This window comes from Mobula hypostoma, chromosome X2 (assembly GCF_963921235.1).
Source record: "Mobula hypostoma chromosome X2, sMobHyp1.1, whole genome shotgun sequence".
Classification (NCBI taxonomy): Eukaryota; Metazoa; Chordata; class Chondrichthyes; order Myliobatiformes; family Myliobatidae; genus Mobula; species Mobula hypostoma.
The window spans coordinates 45,095,084-45,112,126 of record NC_086129.1 but is presented as its reverse complement, the minus strand read 5'-3'; the positions used below and the strand labels follow the sequence as shown (position 1 = coordinate 45,112,126).

The 17,043-nt window shown below is 40.1% G+C and overlaps 1 protein-coding gene across 7 annotated transcripts in view; it reads right to left on the bottom strand.

The window, feature by feature from the left end:
- The window catches only part of LOC134340740 (centrosomal protein of 164 kDa-like), a 315,206-nt gene that overhangs the window by 66,705 nt on the left and 231,458 nt on the right, over positions 1-17,043 (bottom strand). For 6 of the 7 annotated variants that reach the window (XR_010016618.1, XM_063038209.1, XM_063038210.1 and 3 more), the window contains 5 exons: positions 16,977-17,041; positions 12,966-13,166; positions 11,233-11,364; positions 8,262-8,478; positions 3,148-3,225 (listed from right to left, as the gene is read on the bottom strand). Coding sequence is in view for 6 of the 7 variants with exons in the window: in XM_063038209.1 (XP_062894279.1) it covers positions 3,148-3,225; positions 8,262-8,478; positions 11,233-11,364; positions 12,966-13,166; positions 16,977-17,041 (693 nt within the window). In the remaining variant the exon portion in view is untranslated. The remainder of the gene's footprint in view (positions 1-3,147; positions 3,226-8,261; positions 8,479-11,232; positions 11,365-12,965; positions 13,167-16,976; positions 17,042-17,043) is intronic. The other variant, XM_063038212.1, reaches the window with a different exon arrangement.

Genomic DNA, 17,043 nt, shown 5'->3' with positions numbered 1-17,043 from the left:
GTACTACAAGCCGGCTTAGTTATATTTTAGTGCAATCCCCTACTTTGTTAGGAATAGTATAAATTTCAACTTCCCATTGTTCCAATTTAAGACTTCAACTAACTTATGTAAATGCCCTAAAGAAAAAGGGGTATATTTCTGTCGCATTTCATGATTTTGTGATGTCTTAATGTCTGCCAATGAAGTAAGGAAGTCACCACTGTATGGTAGGAAATGCAGCAATCAATTTAAAAGCAGAATGGTCCTACAAACAGCAAAGTGACAAAGCCAAGATTATTTCTCCTCAACAAACAAGAAGAACTTCTGCATTCGCCTTTAAGAAAACACCATTGAGCTTTTAAATCTGCATGAGAAGGTGGCGAGGTTCTTTGCTTAATATGGCAACTGAAATTATGCAGGACTCTCTCAGTATTACACCGTCACCATACATTATGCATTACATAATTACATTACATTATGCATTGCATGCCATCTTGGTCAATGTCTCCCATCCACTACATAATGTACTGGGTGGGCACAGGAGTACATTCAGCCAGAGACTCATTCCACCAAGATGCAGCACAGAGCATCATAGGAAGTCATTCCTGCCTGTGGCCATCAAACTTTACAACTCCTCCCTTGGAGGGTCAGACACCCTGAGCCAATAGGCTGGTCCTGGACTTATTTCATAATTTACTGGCATAATTTACATATTACTATTTAACTATTTATGGTTCTATTACTATTATTTATGGTGCAACTGTAATGAAAACCAATTTCCCCCGGGATCAATAAAGTATGACTATGAATATGACTATGACTATGACATACTAAAGCCCACAACCCGAAACGTAGATGAAAGTTGCCAAACAACTTATACTTGACAAGACTGTTGTATTTACAATCATTAACTATTTAGAAATGGCTGCAGGCATCAATATGATACCTGAAAGGCAGATCAATTCACAGAACCTGAGGCATTGATAGTTATAACCCGAATTTAAACTGTGCTATTCTGACAACACACATCAAAGTTGCTGGTGAATGCAGCAGGCCAGGCAGCATCTGTAGGAAGAGGTGCAGTCGACGTTTCAGGCCGAGACCCTTCGTCAGGACTAACTGGAGGAAGAGTGAGTAAGGGATTTGAAAGTTGGAGGGGGAGGGGGAGGGGGAAGATCCAAAATGATAGGAGAAGACAGGAGGGGGAGGGATAGAGCCGAGAGCTGGACAGGTGATAGGCAAAAGGGGATACGAGAGGATCACGGGACAGGAGGTCCGGGAAGAAAGACAAGGAGGCCGGGGGGGGGACCCAGAGGATGGGCAAGAGGTATATTCAGAGGGACAGAGGGAGAAAAAGGAGAGTGAGAGAGAGAATGTGTGCATAAAAATAAGTAACAGATGGGGTACGAGGGGGAGGTGGGGCCTTAGCAGAAGTTAGAGAAGTCGATGTTCATGCCATCAGGTTGGAGGCTACCCAGACGGAATATAAGGTGTTGTTCCTCCAACCTAAGTGTGGCTTCATCTTTATAGTAGAGGAGGCCGTGGATAGGCATGTCAGAATGGGAATGGGATGTGGAATTAAAATGTGTGGCCACTGGGAGATCCTGCTTTCTCTGGCAGACAGAGCGTAGATGTTCAGCAAAGCGGTCTCCCAGTCTGTGTTGGGTCTCGCCAATATATAAAAGGCCACATCGGGAGCACCGGACGCAGTATATCACCCCAGTCGACTCACAGGTGAAGTGTTGCCTCACCGGTGAAGTGTTGCCTCACCTGGAAGGACTGTTTGGGGCCCTGAATGGTGGTAAGGGAGGAAGTGTAAGGGCATGTGTAGCACTTGTTCCGCTTACACGGATACTTATCATACACGGATACATTTTAATTCCACATCCCATTCCCATTCTGACATGTCTATCCACGGCCTCCTCTACTGTAAAGATGAAGCCACAGTCAGGTTGGAGGAACAACACCTTATATTCCGTCTGGGTAGCCTCCAACCTGATGGCATGAACATCGACTTCTCTAACTTCCGCTAAGGCCCCACCTCCCTCTCGTACCCCATCTGTTACTTATTTTTATGCACACATTCTTTCTCTCACTCTCCTTTTTCTCCCTCTGTCCCTCTGAATATACCTCTTACCCATCCTATCATTTTGGATCTCCCCCTCTCCCTCCAACTTTCAAATCCCTTACTCACTCTTCCTTCAGTTAGTCCTGACGAAGGGTCTCGGCCTGAAACATTGACTGCACCTCTTCCTACAGATGCTGCCTGGCCTGCTGCGTTCACCAGCAACTTTGATGTGTGTTGCTTGAATTTCCAGCATCTGCAGAATTCCTGTTGTTTGTGCTATTCTGAGAACAGTTTGAAGAGAAACTCTGATCTCTATTGAGAGCAGGGAATGATCTGTGGATGAGGTGGGATATTCTATCACTCTAGTACACCACCCATTTTTCATGATGTACAGGGACAGAATTGATAGGTTGTCCCCTTCGGCTTGGTTTGGAATATGATTTGGGAAGAAGCAAGAATGGAAAGGGGAACCTGAGGTAGAAAGTCTTCACTCGGAGGGTTGCGAGACTGTGGAACAAGCTGCCAACGAAAGTGATGGATGTGGGTTTGATTTCAACATTTAAGAGAAGTTTGAATGTACATGGATGGTAGGGTATGGCGGGCTATAGTGCAGGTGCAGGTCGATGGGACTAGGCAGAATAATAGTTTGGCATGGACTAGATAAATTGAACAACTTGTTTCTGTGCTGTAGTGCTCTATGACTCCATGACACTCTTACCACTCTAAGAAAAGAAAATAATCCTCAGTGAAAGTAAAAGAAATACACTGACATACAGAAATGCGACAGAAAGAAATTATCTTGTAAAGTTCTGTGATGTATACTGAGTATTAACAGCTCTTGCACTCATTATTTTTGACGCACAATAGGATCCCTTCCATCTGATCACCCTGGGATTTACTTCTTAGGACACTGTAAGTACTTGGACTGCGATGAAATAAAGACTCATGTGGAGAAATTCATCTTAGCTGACGTAAAGTAGGTTTACAGATTCAATTAACCTCCCATCATCTGCAATAGGGGCTGTGAATTGATTCTTTTAATGGAAACATTTATTCTTCTGAACTTTTAACAATTCATATTCTTTCTTTTATTAACTCACTTTTTGATGCTTTTCCTCAGCTGTCTTTGTCAGCTCCTGAAGGTCAGTTGAGTGTTTGTTCTTGAGTAACTCCAGTTCCTACAGAAGAAATAAAGTTACAAAAAAAAAAAATTCCAACTTATACATGACACCACTAATGCATTCTTTAAATCTAGAAAAATTGGCCTTGGCCCAGTTTGGAACTTTTTATTCCACGTTTATCGTTTATTGCTGGCTGGTGGCATAGTGGCATCAGCGCTAGGCTTTGGAGCGAAGGGTCTCAAGTTCAAATCCAGCCAGCTCCCTTGCATGCTTTACATCCGTTCAAAAATAAGAAAGCCTGCTAAAAAAAAACGCCGTCAAGACGGCATCCTTATGACTCCATTTGGTGTTAAGGGCTTTCTTCTTCTTCTTATCGCTGTCCTTTTCCATTACTGCTAAATCTAAACAAATGATAATCACTGCTATAAAAGTGCTGTCCCTTCAGATTAGGGTTTCCTGACCATTCTTATGCCATGGACCAATACCATTAAGCAAGGAGTTTGTGGACCAACAAGTTGGGAACCCTTGCTTGAGAAAGTCCTTTTATCTGCCCAGCTATATTCCCTAAAACCAAAATTGCACCCTCTCTTGTTGGGTTTGCCTTATGCAGACTTAAAAGATTCTCCAGGATGTAATTTTGACCCTCTTTAATGTCTACTTTGATGGTATCCCAGTTTACAGAAGGGTATTGAAATCTACTAATATTATTGTTCTAGTCGTTTGAACATACCAGAAATTTGACTACAAATCTTTTTTTAAATCTCCTTCATACTACTTGATAGAAAACTCCCAACAGAGTAATTGCCTTCTTTTTGTTCTTAATTGCAATCCATTTGCCTCATTTCATGATATAACATCACTTTCCATGGCTATAAATAGTTCTTTGATCAGCAATCACCCTTCTTTTATTCTTCTATTTCTAACCCATTTGAAAACCATGCAACCAAGAGTACTAAGTTGTTATTACTACCCCTCTTTAAGCCATGCTTTCGTAAGAAATACCGCCTACTTGCATAAGTCTAGGCTCCAAACTCATTTGCCTTACACACTCTGCTTCTTGCATTAAGCACAATCAGACTCCTTGTCCATTACCTAAACATTTTTAAAAGATTAATTTGTCACATGTACATCAAAACATTCAATAAAATGCGGTGTATGCATTAACAACCAACACAGTCCAAGGATGTGATAGGGGCAACCCACAAGAGTCACCATGCTTCCGGAGCCAACATAGCATACCCACAGCTTACTAACCCTGACCCATGCATCTTTGGAATGAGAGGGGAAATCCTCGTGGTCACGGGGAGAAGATACAAGCACTTTACAGACAACAGTAGGTTTGAACCCAGATCTGGTGCTGTAAAGAATTGTGCTAACTGCTACGCTGGCTACCGTGCCACCTAGTACCAAGGTATCACTAATTTTCTGCCTGTTATTTCTAGAGGTGCTTGTCTTCCTTCTGAATCTGCTCAGCCTTCCATCCTCAGATATTTTAAACAACAGAAGCAAAATTGCCTGTGACAATTTTAGCCTTGGGTCTGCTGAGACCAAATCCACATCCCTGACCTTTGCGAGAACATGTCCCAATGCCTCAGTATTCTAAATCATTCCCTCCTGTACCACCTCTCCAGATATGCAGTCATTTGCACAATGCTCCTCTTTCTATTCACTGGTGCATGGCTCTGGGAATAATCCACAGATTAATAACTTCGAAGTTTTGCTGAATCTCTTTCCTAACTGTTTAAAATGCCCCCAGGACCTTCATGCATTTTTCTACCTATCCCATCAGTACTGATGTGACCATGAGCTTTGGCTATTTAACTCCCATTTCCAGAACGGTAGTGTAGCAGTTAGAGTAATGCTTTACAGGGCCAGCGATTGTAATCAGCATTCAATTCCCACTTTTGTCTGTAAGGAGTTTGTATGTTCTCCCTGTGACCACGTGGGTTTCCTCTGGGTGCTGCAGTTTCCTCCCACATTCCAAAGATATATGGGTTAGGGTTGGTAAATTGTTGGCACCAAAAGCATGGCAACACTTGCAGGCTGCCTCCAGCACAATCCTCAGACTGTGTTGGCTGTTAACACAGATGCTGCAATTCACTGTATGCTTTGATATACATGTGACAAATAAAGCTAATCTTTAATATCTATGATCCTGGCACCAAGGAGGCACTGACATCGGTGACTGTAGGTGTGCTTACCTGCTTTCTGAACTACAGAATCCCCTGTAACTATGACTCTCTTGATTTTTCCCTTCATTTTGTAAACAGATGAGCAACCCATGGTGCAATGGTCTTAGTCATGATAGCTCTCTGCAGGAAAATGTTGGCTTCAAAAGTGTACATTTGTTAAGAGAACAAGATTCATTTAGGGGTTGATTGAACTAACTGCCTGCTCTTCCCCTCACATGGTATGAAGGTTTACTGAACACTCCCAGAGTTATGGTCATTTTGATCTTTAATTCAACCTATTGGATGATCTAACTTAACACTTTCCATAACTGTAAATGTTCTTTTAATCAATATTTCCTCTCCTTTTTTTATTCCTTTCACTTTCTTTATGAAAACCCTGTAACCAGTCAAGTCAAGTAATCAAGTTGATCCTTGGTTACTGCCCTTCTTTAAGTCAAGTTTTAGATGGTAACTCAAATATTGTACTTTCACATGTCCATGCTTCTAATTCATCTGTCTTACATACTCCTTAGCATTTTAAGATTAGGTGCAGCTATGTCTATTCCCAGGACATTGTTTTCTATGCTTTTTGCTCCCTCTCTGACTGCACTTGAGGTACATGGTGACTGTTCGACCTCAAAGACAGACTGCAGGTCGTTGGCTGCCCGACATCCAAAGCACAGTGCTCAAGATCCCCCAGTTGATGACACTCGCTGCACCGAGTGAAGGCTTCAAACTGGATCCAGAATAACACCTGCAATGGGCAATGATCACAAAATAGAGAGCAGGAATAATATTAAAGCATATAGTATTTTTATTATAAGATATGAGTGGAATGATCAAGTAAAGGCCATCTCACTGGAATTATATAGGGTAACAGTGGGAGAACATGTGGTTTATTGTATATAGGGTGGTTTCCCTAAGGGAGGATATACTTGTATTAGAAGTGGAATGAAGGTTCACCAAAATGATTTCTAGGATGGTGGGTTTGTCCTGAGGACAGATTAAACCCATGCTCTAGGATTTAAAAAAGTGAAAAATGCTCTCATTGAGATATACACAATTTTAACAGGGCTTCACCAGGGAAGATGAAGGGAAAATGATTCCCCTGATGGGGTGTCTAGAATTAGAAGTCAATGTCTCCAAATAAGAGTTGACCATTCAAGGTGAGAATACATTTCTTCACTCAAGAATATGGTGCTGACTCAGTATGAGATCAAAAGGTTTTAGGTATTAGGGGATAAAAGGATATGGAATAATGCAGGAAAGTCGAGCTACGGTTAATGATCTGTCACGATTTGTTGAATGGTGGAGTAGACTTAAAGGGATGAATGTCCTACACCTGTTCCAATTATTCAGGGAAGTACTTTTGTGATTGAAAGGTAATAACCAGTGGGGTAACATGCAATAAAGATGCAAATTTAAAATAGCCATGTGGTTGACAGTGAAGAGGAAAGCCTTGGACAGCAAGTACAGGTTGTCTAGTCAGCTCGAGAATAATGGCAAATGAAGCAACCCAGGGAAGTACAAGGCAAAGCAATACACAATAAGTTGCAGGATACCGAGTGGTGTGGAAGAACAAAGAGACGGAATGCACATCCACATATTCTTAAGGTCAATATTGTGCTTAAAAGCACATGTATCTAGGGGCCAGAAAATAAGAACAGGGCGATTATGCTAAAATTGTGCACACTTTTTAGACCATGGCGCAAGTACCTTTTTAAACAGGATAGACAAGGCAGAGAAGAGATTTAATTGAGGTAAATAATATTGCAAGGGGCCTAGAAAAAAATGAAAAATATGGAACATTTTTCCCTTGACAGAGGGGACAGGAATTCACTATTTGAAAGAGTGGTAGCAGCAGAAACCATCAGCACATTTATATAGTACTTGGATGTGTGCTTGATCAACTGTGATCTGAAGAGCTATGGAACAAGTGCTTGAAGATGGGAGTAGGTTGGATAATTCTTTATTGACAGCACTGACATGATGGGCCAAATGCCCTGCTTGTGTGTACATTTTGTATAACCCTGAAATGAAATGACTGTAACTATACATATTGATCATGACTAAGAAAAAAACAACTTCTAACTGAGAAATACTGATAAGGCATTTAACTGAAATGGGTTGTATCAAAGACGGTTCTATTGCAGTGATCTAGAACGGATTCCTGAACGAGGTTTAGGTCCTGGAGAAGTCAAAACTTTCCCATTTTTAAAGGTGAAATCCCAATAACAATGGACTAAACGTAATCAAGAATTACAAGTTGAGATTTTCCCAGTAATTTTTCTTAATTCTTCCTTTGAATTTAGTGGAATTAATAGCAACAAGTAGTTAAGCAGCTGCTGGACTGCATTTACTCCCCTCCCCCAATGTTTCCTTCAAAATATTACAAATTTAACCGAGCTCTCATTTCATACAGTACACTCTTAATGGAAGGTATAATCTAGTTGAAGGAAGCCAAATACATCACAGACTCAAAATAAGTGGGATGTAAAATGTATAAAGTAGAAGCAGCTTTTGGATTTAATATCAAATCGTTTAATGTATTTTTCAATGATGCCACTACCTTCAAGCACATATCGCACTCACAAAGCCACTAATTCTATTAGCTTGGATGTTCATGTCAAAGAATCAAGTGATTTCTACACAGATGTTATTATTACACTGAAAAATCTAACTAACATTATGTGCAAACTTGGGAGCTTCTTTCATCTGCTGAATTTAACATTCAAGTAAACAGCATCACTTTTTTTGTTTCATAACGGTCTATTTGTCCTCTTGGATTGGAGAGGAGCAATTTGTAAAATGCAGTGGAATACATCCAGTCATGTAATGTTCAGCATTGCTTGAAAAGTTACCTTTCCATGGAGAAGGAAACCTACTTCAGTATTACCAATTGTTAAAAGAGCAGAGGCATACCTCTTCTGTTTCTTTTTTTAGCTTTTCCCTTAGCTCACTCAGAGCCTCCTCTTTTTTCTCTTCCAGCTGAATCTTCTCTTCCTCTAGGGTTTTGTCCATCTCTTTCCTCATCTGCTCCACAAATGCACACTTTTCAGCCTTTAAGTTTTGTTGCTCAGTTGCTAAAAATGATTTTAGTTCTGCTTTGAGCTGTACGAGCCTGGCTTCCTTCTCAGCCCTGGAGTGCAGTAAAAACAATACTGCCTGACATATCAAACAGCATTATAAAATATATAACCTATAATATATTAAATATATAATAATATATTTATATATAATATAAAATATAGGTTGAGAATATTATCAAACTGCAGTTTTATAGATTATAAATTAAGAGTTTTAATTTAGTTTTTCTTAAACAAAGGTAAAACCTATTTGAACAGATGAAACAGTTCCTGAAATAGAATTTTGCTTCTGTATTGCATTCATCAATAAAAGACATTGTGCAATACTTTTTAAAATTAGGGCTGTGATGATTTTCACTTTTTATGCTCCTAATAAATTTGACATAATGGGAAGAATATTAAATATCCAATTTCAAATATAATGTAACATGCACTAATTTTTGATAGGATTAGCTATTAAATTAACAAATTAATTTTGTAATTTCAAAGGAGCACTTCTGAAATGGGCAGAATGTTTACTTCCATTTAGTCATTAAAATGCTACATTCTCAATGACTGGTTATCGATAAAGGAACATTCTTTACAATGGGCAGTTTAAAGAATGAAAACTCATCTAATGACACCCATGCAAGATGTAAATAATCCTTCTGCATTACATTTTGGTTAAAGGAAAGCAACACCAACATTTTTCTAGTTACTCTTTCACATAATTCTTGTTGGCCTGCTTGAGTTTAATACAGGTTTCCCTGCCATCCGAAGGTAGAGCGTTCCTATGAAACGGTTCGTAAGCCGGAAGGTCGTAAGGTGAAGAAACAATTACCATTTATTTATATGGGAAAAATCTGTGAGCGTTCGCAGACCCAAAAATAACCTACCAAATCATGCCAAATAACACATAAAACCTAAAATAACAGTAACATATAATAAAAGCAGGAATGATATGATAAATACACAGCCTATATAAAGTAGAAATACTTCTCTACAATCATTGCCTGCACTGTTCTCCATAGCGAAAATCTCACACAAGCGCTCTCGGCAGAAACACGGCGCAAGCTCTCTCCAGTAACCTTTAAGCTATGAAGCTGCCAAATCATACCAAATAACACCTAAAAGTACACAGCCTATATAAAGTAGAAATAATGTATGTACAGTGTAGTATCAGTTACGGGAATCGGGAAGACATTGAGCACACTGATGATGGTGTGTTAGGCTGAGTCGTCGGAGGTTGGGGTGGTGCAGTGGCCCCCACCCTCCAGGCCGCCAACTGATACCGATCTGCGAAGAATGCAGCGGTAGCCGGGACGCACCCAGCACATCTTTAAGAAAAAAGCTAAAATAAACAAGCTAATTAATTAGGTGCTGCCCGGCACGTAAATGTCGGCCCAGATCAGAGGCGACGCAATCGGCAATCGCCTCTGGTCTGGGCCGATACTTACGTGCCGGGCGGCACCTAATTAATTAGCTGTTTATTTCGGCTTTTTTCTTAAAGATGTGCTGGGTGCGTCCCGGCTACCGCTGCATTCTCCGAGGCAATGTATCTGTCCGCGTCCCGGGGGTTGGGGTGGTGGGACACTGGGGTGTCATCTCATCGTCGATCAGGGCTGGTAGGTCTTCTTGTTCTATGCCTGCCTGCCTCAATTTCGAAGGTCGAGGTTCGTCCTCTGCTGAAGGCTTGCTTGACTGCTAGCCTCGCACATTTTTCTATCATACAGTTCTTTGTAAGCACTCAAACCATCTTGCAAATATGCCCTAAACCGACGTACCCTTTCAAAATTAAAGTCGTACTTTATCATTGCAGCGAAAATCTCACGCAGTTGCATCATGTTCAGTTCCTAGACGACTTCACTTTCAGTCTGTTCGCTACTGCATTCGGTTTCAATTGTTATCCTTTCCTCTTCCAATTGCATCAGCTCCTCATCTATCAGTTCTTGGTCATGGGATGCCAAAATCTCTTCAATATCATCTTCGTCAACTTCCACAAGCCAAACTCACTTTGTCCTTACTTCATTTACCACGATCGAAACGCTTAATTATGTCTAGTTTTACGCTAAGTGTAACACCCTACGAGCTCTTTTAGGCTTTTCCAATACCTTAGAACTCATCTTGCTAACGGCTGCTCACAGGCACGCATTTAAGCAATGCTGGCTAGAATGCAGTTCCAAATCCGGGGGAGGAGCGGCTGCGCGGGGCGCGCGTTGCTTTTTCCGCACGCTGCCTTTTTTCGTAACAGTGAAAACACCTTCTGTTAGCGAAAATATCTAGTATTTTACTCTTATCTCTCCAACTTACAAAGTACTAAATTCACAGAGCAAGTCTGGGAGTAGAAAAGATTAGAGCTGAATAAGTCTAGCAAGCTCAGTGCCCTATGGCAATTTTCTATATGATAACAAGGTGATTGTGTGGAAGAAAGTGAGACTTCAGTAATCAACTGTTCTGTGGTAGTTAATGTGTGTCCACGTCATTGTAAAAAAAAAGGCATGGATGCCAAGGTCTACACAAATTTCTTCACAAGTTACAAAGACTCATTATGTAGCTACTGAATTATAAACAAATGATCAAATAGTTATTTAAAAACACTTGAAAGGTTATTGACCTAAAGTATTAATTCTTTTCTTACTCTATTGGCACTACCTGACTTTCTGTGTATTTTCAGCTTTTTCTGTTTTTAATTCAGATTTTCATCATTCTTTGTAACTTACTTGGGCTTCAATTTTTCTTTGGGTGGGTGGATAGAAAAATGTAATTAACCCAATTTACAAGGGCACTGGGGACTTCTTATCCAATTTATCTTTTCTAATGGCACTTACCCAATTTCTTTTTCTGTTGTCTCCATTTCCATTTTAACCTGGTCTCGGAGTTTGAGCAATATACTGCCCTGCTCCTCTTTTAGTCGTGTCTCCTCTTCCTCCCACTCAATCCTGAGTTTTTCTTTTAGTAACCTTGAACATTGGAAATAAAAAAAAACTACAGAGTTTCAGTCATTTCTGTGGTCAAATAGCTTAGACACATCCTTTAATAGAATAAGTCTCAGGAAATTGTTTTCATAGACGGCCACTCCGTATCTTTGCCAATTCTTAGGCTGTGTACAATGGCAGTCGATAGTCACTTATGCACACATAGTTATAGCAAATTGTCGGTTGCTCAAGGCTGAACCAGGAGGCAACTTTCATAAGACCATAAGACAGAGTAGCAGAATGATGCCACTCGACCTATCAAGTCTGTTCTGCCATCCCATTATGACTGATTTATTATTCTTCTCAACCTTTTCTCCTGTCTTCTCCCTGTAACCTTTAACACCCTTCAACAATTAAGTGGTGGGGCAAGTTACAAGTTGTGCACTCGGGCGCCACTTCTCTGACCAAGAGAATATTGTTACAAATTATGTACATTGAAGATGAATCCCCAAGATTACTCCTGCAATTTTTACTGATATTTTTTAAAATCACATTTGCTTCTCTATCTTCCTATGTCAATTAAATAAGGAAAGTTCTTGGCCAAAAGCAACTTAACCCAGCCACTGGGAAGAAGACAAGATTGACAGCATTATACTTGGTCTGATTTACTCTGCATTATTGAGTATAAAATTGGTATCCTGACTGACCCCTATGGATTTCCCTGCAGGGAAATTATCCTTAATCAACTGCTGTTAGATAGACTAATATAACAATTTACACATGGCTAGATCCATCAGTAGAGTAGTAGAGCAGTAGAGCAGTAGAGCTACTAGGACTTAATGTTTCAATCCCTATGGTAAGTTGGCACTCTCGATGTTGGCAGTGGGTTTGGAGTGGTGACGAGGAGGGAGGGTAGGTACATCATCGGGGTCATCAGGTGGGCACCCTCCTTCTTTGACGTTTCGTTGATAAACCCACAACGTCTCCAGAGGGCTCAACGATGCTACCTGGCGTCCCAGATACACCCCCCTCAGTTCCATACCCTCCTGTCTTCATCTTGCAGCCCAGTTGTTGTCTTTCCTTTTAATCCAAATACAATTGCTGCTTTCTTCAAAATCTAATGGGATAGCTGATCTGTTTTTGATATTGATTGATGAAGAAATGTTGGGTGGATGCCCCCTTAAAACAAAGATGAGGAGGAATTTCTTTAACCTAAGGACGAATCTGTGGAATTCGTTGCCATGGATAGCTGTGGAGGCCAAATTATTGGGTATATTTAAAGTGGAGGTTGAGGGGCTCTTGATTAGTAAGGGTGTCAAAGGTTAAGGGGAAAAGGCAGGAGAATGGGTTGACAGGGATGATAAACCAGCCATGATGGAATAACAGAGCAGATACAATGGGCCGAATGGCCTAACCCTGCTCCTTTGTTTTATGGTTTTATGGATGCTGGGTAAATCCGTCAATCTTAAATAGCACCTTGGGATATGCAATGTCCACCTGACATTAGGATATGTAAAGTCACTTGATATCCTGAATGGCACCTCCAAAATTGTAGCACTTTGTCACTGCAATGTGTCCACTTTTGCATTTTTCCAGCAGTCTCATGCAAGAACTTATATCTTTTTAAAAAAAGTGCAGTATTATACCTGAGTTTTTCTTCTTTATCTCGATAAATTTGCTGGGCTTCCACTTCCTCCTGTTGCCTGAGTTTACAAAGCTGCTCCTCCCTCCCTTTGAGTATCTGATTCTTTTCCTCTTCTAGTTCCTGGTTCAACTTGTCAGACTCCTCCTTTGATTTCTGTGCCTGCAGTAGTTCCTTGCCTTTCTGTTGCTCCTGATAAATGATTCTATTTTGAAGGCAATCATGCAAACAGTGTGATTACCAAACTCATTTTATAAAGTTGCACAAAAGTTCTTTCCAATTTCTATGGGCCAACAGAAGCTCTAAAACACAACATATGGTGATCAGAGATGGCCCAGGGTATTCCAATAACACACAGAGAGGCATATGTTGGGTTGAGTCAGCAGATTTACGTCTTCTTTTGATTTTTGAGTTAAAGGTCTATTCCACTTAACCCATGCCTTGTTTTATGGTGTGCAGAAAGCTGTTGACCTGTATTTCCCAATTTTTAGAACATGTCAATGATACTTTTCTACTGAGTGATAACTCGGTCAATTTCACAATTTCAATTTGAATGTCTTGACAATTCACCGTTTACTGCACTTATTGTAGTTCCCATTTGGGACCAAACAGACAGAAGCTGAACCAGCACTTTTTCCAAAAACCGACAGGAGATCACAGAGATACAGCTTCATAGAATTATCTCAGGCTGACTTGACTGCAAATGAGAAAAATACTTGTTTCTCTACTTTCCTCCATTTCCACTAGATAACCATTAAAATCACAGCAACACATATTTTTGCACATCATATTTTACAGGATAAATGATCCAAATAACTCCCAGTGTAGGCTAAACAGCTGGGGATTGATGTTTAGAAAACTGATGGTCATAAAGAACGAGATAGAATTTTCTGTCATATTGTTAACAGAGTAAACGGAGCAGTGGGTTGGAGCTGTTGAATCTCAAGGATTTTTTTTGATAATAGCTTTTGTCAATTTTGCCTTAATGGCTTCCATATAGAAGATAATCTTTAAACTTTTCAAAACAGACATTTTACGAACAATATTATTCATCCTAACTGCTGAAGCTCTTTTACCCGTTATTACCTAGAGGTGAGAAGATTTTTTTATGAATTATTATGAACTGAAGTGCACTGTTTGAAAGGTTAGTGGTAGAAGATACAATAGTAACTTTTGAAAGGAAATTGAACATATACTTGGAGAGAAAATTGCAGAGCTACGGAGTAGAACAGTAGGACAAAATGAACAGCACCTTAAAAGAGCCAGCCCTGGTATTGTGGATTAATTAGCCACTTTCGGTGTTGCACCGTTCTAACGTTATACAGGAACCTTTCCAATAGAAAGGTGTGAGTGCCAAGTAACCTGTGTTCAATTTTGAGTGTGAAAATAGATGAGAAGTCAATGAGACAATTAGAACTTAATTCAAAATTGGATGGCATGCAGTTAAGGACAGCCTGTTGACATGGAGGCAAGGTGCAGAGCTTAAACACTCAGTGTCAAAGCACAGCACTATAATGCAATGACATAATTTAATGAAAATATAGAAGGTTGTAGCTACATTCAGAAGCTGCACAGTTCCAGAGGGGCAGGAGGCTGCTTCTGGCTGGCCATTAGTTCCACTACACTTCCATTATCCTTAGGGCAATCATCATTTTCTTTCTTGTCCGGCAGATTACTTGAAAGACTTTTTCATCTCTGTGTCTGTTATTATGTGTAATCTTCTCATTCGCGCTTCACAGGGATTTAGAGAAAGGGTAAGGACCAAGTGCAAAAAAAAATCCATTATTATGACAAACTTTCATGGCTTTCTCACATTATCAGGGCCTGATGGAAGTTCCGTGAAGATGATGTTAGCTTCAGTCAACCGAATACCATTCTGATAGCAGACAAGCTGTCAGCAAATCACTGGATTCCTGAGTCTCAGAATATGGAGTAGAGAAGGTGCCGAGGGAATAATATGCAAACAGACAATCTAAATATGGTTGGGACTAATCTATCACAACCCTCCCCAAATGATTTCCTCTTTCTTATCCTTTATCCTGTAGATGAACCATTTAGTGAAAGCACATACCAATGCTGATGGCTGAAGAGGGTCATTTCATTTCTGTCTGTTTTTGCTATTCTGCTGATACCAAAATGGCCACCTGTCTCAAGACACTGATTCTACTGAAGATGTTTCTAAGTTCAGCTGTCCCCAAGCAAATCTTATTCAGATTTAAGTTTACCTCTCATATTGGTTCAATTCAGCGGCATACATCTTCAAAATAGCTTATCAGAACCATTAAATTCTCGTATTACTGAACTCATATTAGACAGCTGTCTTTTATCCTGGATGCACTAGTCTTGGTTGTAAAAAATACAATTAAATGTTGCTTCATGATAGCTGTAGTCTGGCAGGAATGCTTTTGGCAAGTCTAGGAGGGTAGATATAGATCATAAACTATGCAAGTGACAATAGTCCACTGCTCTACTCTCTGTATACACATGACTGTGTGGCTAGGCATAGCTTAAATACTATCTATAAATTTGCTGATGATACAACCATTGTTGGTAGAATCTCAGGTGGTGATGAGAGGGTGTACAGAAGTGAGATATGCCAACTAGTGGAATGGTGCCACAGCAACAACCTGGCACTCAACGTCAGTAAGACAAAAGAGCTGATTGTGGACTTCAGGAAGGGTAAGACGAAGGAACACATACCAATCCTCATAGAGGGGTCAGAAGTGGAGAGAGTGAGCAGCTTCAAGTTCCTGGATGTCAAGATCTCTGAGGATTCAACCTGATCCCAACATATTGATGTAGTCATAAAGAAGGCAAAGCAGCAGCTATACTTTATTAGGAGTTTGAAAGAGATTTGGCATGTCAATAAATACACTCAAAAACTTCTATAGTTGTACCATGGAGAGCATTCTGACAGGCTGCATCACTGTCTGGTATGGAGGGGCCACTGCACAGGACCGAAAGAAGCTGCAGAAGGTTGTTAATCTAGTCAGCTCCATCTTGGGCACTAGCCTACAAAGTACCCAGGACATCTTTAGGGAGCGGTGTCTCAGAAAGACAGCGTCCATTATTAAGTACCTCCAGCACCCAGGGCATGCCCTTTTCTCACTGTTACCATCAGGTAGGAGGTATAGAAGCCTGAAGGCACACACTCAGTGATTCAGGAACAGCTTCTTCCCCTCTGCCATCTGATTCCTGAATGGACTTTGAAGCTTTGGACACTACCTCACTTTTTAAAATATACAGTATTTCTGTTTTTGCACATATTTTAATAATCTATTCACTATATGTAATTGATTTACTTGTTTATTAATTATGTTTTATTTTATTTATTATTGTTATTTTTTCTCCCTCTGCTAGATTATGTATTGCATTGAACTGCTGCTGCTAAGTTATCAAATTTCACGTCACATGCCAGTGATAATAAATCTGATTCTGATTCTGAAAAAGTGTCTCGATCTTGTGGTTTCTTCTGCTGGTCGTTGTACAGTTGGTAGATGCAGGTAAAACTCAAAGGCCCACTTTTCATCAATTTGTCTACTGAAATTACTGGGGCAAATACACAAGAGCCATGAATGGAAATTCAAGTTCATAAAGGAATTGTAATGAGCAAATAATTTGTCAGACCAAATTAATGAAATAAAGTGATTTCTTAGGAATTGGCAATATTATAGTTCTTGCAAACCAGTAAATCAAATTAGATAACTCTAATATATTTATCAATGATTAACAATGGGAGAGCATTTCTTTCACGTTCGATTTAGTAGCTATGCACACAAGATGGTTAAAGTCTTCACAACAGCTTTGCATGGTAAGCTCTGGGGTTTGAACTCATCCCAGATAAACCCAACCATTGATAAACAGGGCTTGCTTACTCCTGAGTAAATGAATCCAGGATGGTGCCCTGAACTTGTGAGCCATCAATAATACAAAACTCTTGCTCTAGGATTGACATTTGGGTTACCAATTCAAATACAAATTATGAAGAATTCATACTTGACTAACAAATGTGTACCTTTCAGAAGGCTCTGCTCTTTTCCTTTGTTCTTCAAGATTTTGTTTCTTGGTCTCTTGCTCCTCCT